The sequence below is a fragment of the Rhagoletis pomonella genome, unplaced genomic scaffold, assembly GCF_013731165.1.
Source record: "Rhagoletis pomonella isolate Grant_MI unplaced genomic scaffold, Rhpom_1.0 Rhpom_scaffold_00005, whole genome shotgun sequence".
NCBI classification, from domain to species: Eukaryota; Metazoa; Arthropoda; class Insecta; order Diptera; family Tephritidae; genus Rhagoletis; species Rhagoletis pomonella.
In genome coordinates, this window is record NW_023458559.1 from 7,304,953 (window position 1) to 7,310,786 (window position 5,834).

General features: G+C 39.9%; 2 protein-coding genes across 5 annotated transcripts in view; one reads left to right on the plus strand and one right to left on the minus strand.

Annotated features, from left to right (window-relative positions):
* The window catches only part of LOC118738671 (MOXD1 homolog 2), a 1,114,343-nt gene that overhangs the window by 580,978 nt on the left and 527,531 nt on the right, over positions 1-5,834 (plus strand). The gene's annotated exons all lie outside the window — the stretch shown is intronic.
* Positions 3,312-4,548, minus strand: LOC118738674 (FGFR1 oncogene partner 2 homolog). Of its 2 annotated transcripts, XM_036469587.1 has the most exons (3): positions 4,244-4,548; positions 3,775-4,185; positions 3,312-3,716 (listed from the first exon to the last, which is right to left on the minus strand). In XM_036469587.1, exons 1-2 carry the CDS (start codon positions 4,309-4,311, stop codon positions 3,798-3,800), a joined length of 456 nt encoding a protein of 151 aa, XP_036325480.1. In that variant the 5' UTR covers positions 4,312-4,548; the 3' UTR covers positions 3,312-3,716; positions 3,775-3,797. The 2 variants fall into 2 exon arrangements, with proteins under 2 accessions (XP_036325480.1, XP_036325479.1); XM_036469586.1 differs by having other exon boundaries at positions 3,312-4,185.

Consider the following 5,834-nt stretch of genomic DNA (forward strand, 5'->3'; position numbering starts at 1 on the left):
AAAAATATATCAACAGAACTATTACAGTGAAGAATACAGGAAACTTAAAGCAGGAAACTCCATCGACTCCAAGAGTGAACTCCTACCGCTTAATCCGTTCATAGATAAAGATGGCATTATTAGGGCTGGTGGGCGTCTTGGAGCGTCTCAAGACTTAGCGTATAACGAGCGGCATCCAATAATTATTCCTTATAACTGCAGGTTGTCCCGTCTAATAGTGTCCTTTATTCATCAAGTCTCTTTGCATGGGGAAAATCAACTCATGCTTCGCCTTATCCGAACTCAGTATTGGATCCCCAGAGTTAAAAATCTGATCAAATCCACAATCCATAATTGCAAAGTCTGTACGATATACAAAAAACGTACGCAAACCCAGCTTATGGGAATTCTCCCTCAGGAGAGAACCACATTTTCGCGCGCGTTTACGAATACAGGTGTAGATTTTTCAGGACCCTTTGACATCAAAAGTTATAGCGGCCGAGGTTGTCGAATGTCCAAAGGATACGTTTGCCTTTTTGTCTGTTTTTCGACAAAAGCGATCCATTTGGAAGCAACTAGTGACCTCAGCACTCCATCATTTTTAGCTGCATTCGCCAGGTTTGTAGCCAGAAGAGGATGCCCGAAGAACATATATTCCGACAATGGTACAAACTTCGTCGGAGCTTCACGATCTTTACGATCTGAATTTAAGGCATTTTTAGCAGATTCGCGTGAAAAAACAGTTTCGAAATACAATTATCAAATGCTCACATGGCATTTCATACCCGCCGCTGCTCCTCATATGGGCGGCTTATGGGAGGCAGGGGTAAAAAGCTTTAAAAGCCACTTTAAAAAGATTGCATCCGTTCATAAATATACATTCGAAGAGCTCAGTACTCTTTTATGTCGGATTGAGGCGTGCCTCAACTCACGACCATTGAGCCCCGCTTCGAATGAACCTACCGACCTGGAGCCTCTCACTCCAGGTCACTTTCTTACCGGTGGACACCTGCTAGCCCCACCTGAAATCGACGTTCACGAGAATCCTGCCTCGATAGTAAATCGGTGGCAGAAGCTAAAGGCCCTTCATCAAACTTTTTGTAAACGATGGAAAACCGAATATTTATCCGAACTGCAAAAGCGGATTAAGTGGAAATATCTAAAGCAAAATATAAAATTAGGAGATCTCGTTGTCATCAAGGAAGACAACCTCCCGTCAAATGAGTGGAGATTAGGTCGAATTATCAGCCTACATCCTGGTCCCGACGATCGAGTACGCGTAGTTGATATCATCACGGAAAAAGGGCAGATTACGAGACCGCTGGCCAAACTGGTCCTACTTCCATCCCAAAATCAAGAAACCGAGGAGCCAGCAACCACTTCGTAAATAAACCCCCTCCGTTGATCCCCAATCCCGCGTGAATTCCACTTCCTCATCGCACAAAAATTCCACTTCTATGCATTCGGAAGGATTCCACGCCTATAATAAACTTTAACCCAGAATCATATTAAAAGCAATCGTATTTTTTAGTAAGATTTAAGTGATGGTTCTTGGCTGTATTCCCACAGCCCGATCTGGTAACAAAGAACCGACCATCGTAAGATCTAAGCACCCATCAGAAAATCTTTACAAACATCGAAGACTGAAAATTATCTTATAACTAAAAACAGCATTGCAATCACTTCCAAAATATTTGCACTTGAAATGAAATTGTAAGTTAAATGAAATTGAGCAAATGCTTATTCACAAATATGGCAGAAAAAAGGGCGAAAGTCGTTATGAACCTTCACTTGGAGCACAATTTGCATTCATAGAGGATGACTTATATTGAAAAAAAGGGAGTTGCCGTTCAAGTCCATTATTTTTATTTGCCATATTAGCAAAAGCAGCATCGTAATTTAAATATGACATACAAAAATAATTTGTATTTGTAAATTAATTTACATTTTCTCCTAAATTTTACATAAATTAACTACAGAAATATGATACATGCAGGCGCATGCAGTATATTTTTTCAGCGGAAGTCGATGCCCAATGCAAGTCTGTTTTAATAAATTTAAGGAAGTCTCTTAACGCTTAAGCCGCCCTGCCAGCCCGTAGCGTACCACTTTTTAATTAAGTTTGGTTTCCGGCTCTCAAGAAAAATCACAAGAAATATTTTTCACCATATTTTTGCTGCTTGAAAAATTACTTTGCCGTTGCTGTAAATTTTCTTGAAGACATAAATATACATACGGCTCATTTACTTCAATAGTGTAATAATTCAAAATAATACCAAATCGTGTTAAGTATGTAGAAATGACCGCTCCCTGTTCTTCCATACAGTGTAAAAATTTCATAGCTATAACAATTACCAGTAGCTCACTAGAACAAAATATGTATTAATTTTTACTTTTACTTTTACTTTAGTAAGCACGCCATTAATTTTGATTCACATGCCTAATTCATATTTCAATTCTTTGCCTCTACAAGCTTTTTTTCTTGAATGTAAGCTGTTAACAGACTTTTGTATCCTTTCTACTTTTACTTAAAAAAATATGAATTTTGACGGCGCCGTGCTTAAACAAAATTTTAAGTTCTAATGAACACACATCCATACATATGTAGAAACTTAAGAAATTCTAACATAGTTGATTGAATAGATTCGATGGTTACGGAGGTTCAGCCATTTTCTTTACGAAAAAAAAAAAAAAAAAAATCAAATGTGGAAAATTCACTTTTGATTCTGACCTGTGTATACTTATGTTACAGATAAAGACCTTAAGGTCAGATTTTCAAAATGTCTTAATTTTTGGCGTCTGAAACGAATTTGAACAAGGGCATCAAAAAAAAAGTCATCGCGACGGAAATGCATGAAATGTGCAAACTATTTACTATATATACATGGAGTTAAATCGGTATTGGAACAAATTTATATGTCGGCAATAAAAGCCGCACGTAGCGAAACGCTGTGACTTCTTTTGCCAGGAAACTCGGGTTGACATGAATTGTTCCACACCGAGAAATCTACAATCAACAGCAACAAATACCTTAAAAGCAAATACAAAACCTTCTTCACTGCCGACAAAGCTGTCATCGTCACCATCGTTGGTAACTCCTATATACTGCAGAGAAGATATTGATAATTCAAATTTATTTTGTGCTACTATTGCTGGAAGCTGTATTTCCAACACGGAACGACCAACGCCCCCGCCAAGAGCAGCCAAAGCCTTAAAACTCGCATCCGCTGCTGCACCGGCTTCACAAACGCCAATGAGAGAATCTGTTACCGAGGATGCAGCAGCAGTACAGGTCAATAAACTAAAAGTATTTAAAGAAAGCAGCTATCAAATATAACATTTTATTTTATCCTTTTTTGCTAAACTTGGGGGCAATACATGTATGTATGTTCATACATAAGTAGATAAAAGTTTCGAATATTATCGAAAGTGCAGGTTCATTAACATAGTTGGCATTATGCCTATAACTTATACATGTACATACATATTTGGAGGTGTACATACCAAAATCCGTGCGCAACTCTCGAATCATATCCGCCACTGTGCATAGCAGGTGGTCCTTGTGTGGGCGTGTGTGCCATCATACCATCCAATGGAGGTGCATTTGTTTTTGTGGGTGTCGATGGAGGCGCAACTCGAAAAAAATTACGCCCGTTTTTATGAATTAACGAATTCATAGGATTTGTCTCCAATTAATGCAAATACTTGTTTCTTCACGATTATTTCTGGCTGGAAGGCTGCTGGTTGCAGTTGATGGGATGACCGTATATGCGTGTATCGGGAATGCATACATACGTGTGTGACCAATCTTGGGCGTTTTAGTGGGCAATGCCATTATAGATATGTAGGTGTAGCAGGCGTTTTTGTTCACATATGATTATCCACAGTTCCTCATTATATACTTCTTTGAAGTTAATTTTGCTTTCGAGTATTTTGCTGGTTGTAGGTTCGCGATATTTTTGCATTATGAACTCCATGGTGCGTTCATAATCTTCAATGCATATTTTTAGCTCGCGATTTTCTTTCAATATTTCTGAACTGGTAGCATTTTGCTGTTGTATACGATTCACCATTTCAGAATTCGATTTGTTGTTGGAAATTCGGTTTAACGAATCCATATCATCTTGAAATTGTCGCAAACTTTCGACCAAGCGATTGTTGCCTTCTGCTGAATAAAAAAGCACTCGTCCACCGCAATAAAAATCTCTGAAAATCGAAAAAGATTAATAAGAATAAAAGCATGCAATTTCGCATGCATACTCACCCAACCGTTTCAGCAAACTTACGTAATGGCCGCGTGGTAGTAAATTTTAGACAATGACATTTATGCATTGTATGTATGTATGTATGTGATTACGTTCCACATCAGGAATAAACTACTGCCGTTCTCCATTCATATTGGAGAATAGCTATGTTTCTTTACGGACAATTAACACTAACCCTAACTAGCTGCTGCTAGTTTTGCATGGTGACCGTTCGTAGACAATAAATTTAATTGCTGTTGTCATACAATTGGGGATTTTAAATGTAAAACCAATGCAAAGTCACTGGGTACCACAAAATGTTAATTGGTTATTTTAAATGTAAAACCAATGCAAAGTCACAAAATGTTAATTGGTTATTTTACATGGGAAACCAATCCAAAGTCACTACGTACCACAAAAATGTTAAAATACTATGCTTGCTAAAGTATTTCTTAGGCGGCACCTTGTTTTTTAACAGCAAGGCGCCCAATGATATGCAAACTTTTGCCGGTGGGAAGTGGGATTGTTGAGTGCCGATGTAAACCAAGATACATAAGTCTCCAAATGTCGATAAGCAGGTTCACGTCACATACTCAAGTACACACACACATATGTTAAAACCTGCTATTGACAAAATATGCGGATGGAAGCACAAATGAAAAATAATAAAAATAAATAAATGCTACCACACTCATACGCACAGCCATTTTTTCGGTATAATTTAATTCAAGTTACATTCTACGTTGCCCATACATCCCTGCACGGTAGAATACATGGCATCCATGCAATTCATCATCCAAAATTTTGTAGGTCGTGAGTTAACATTAGGCTACATTCACACTTGGTGGTTCTTTGATTAGCAAAATAATAAAAATAATGCCATATTCACACCAACCAAGTTTACATATATAAATATACACTCGCCACCCAACAATATACCTAAATATATACATATATATACGAAACTCCGACATCATTTCAGAAGAAAACATGCCTTACTTCGCTGCTTTGAGAAAGAAGGCCGAACTATGCAGCGAGCGCTATCCGCAGCCGTGCCGTCTATGCTTTGCGAATCACCCCATTAGACTCTGCCCAGTCTATCGCGCAAAATCCCCTGAGGAGAGATTACGGGAAGCACTACTAGGCCGCTTTTGCGCTAATTGCCTCGCCATGACGCACCAGCTCAAAAACTGCACGAGCGAAGGAAGATGCCGCCGATGCGGTGAAAAACATCACTCGACGCTGCATTTGGACGAGCCCGAAAGTACGCCTAGCAAATCGTGGGCACAACAGGTGGCGGAGGAAGAAGAAGGCTGTTCCGACGATGCGCTCTCGATACTTGCGTCCGATTCTGGAAGGGAAACGAGGCCTTTCCGCCCAGAAGCCGAGGAAAGCGGACCAATAGAGCCAGCAGCGGAGACTCGGCCTCTCCGCGCTCTCACCGAAGGGGGATCGGAAACTAGGACTTTCCGACCCCTGTTGCAACATGAGCGAAACCGGATGCGCGGAGCGGAAACTAGGCCTTTTCGCCCGCGTAGATCCAACCGCAAGTCCTCACGGCGCATACGCATGGAAGATGGACTGGCGACTCGGTCTCGCCAGCCATTCAAA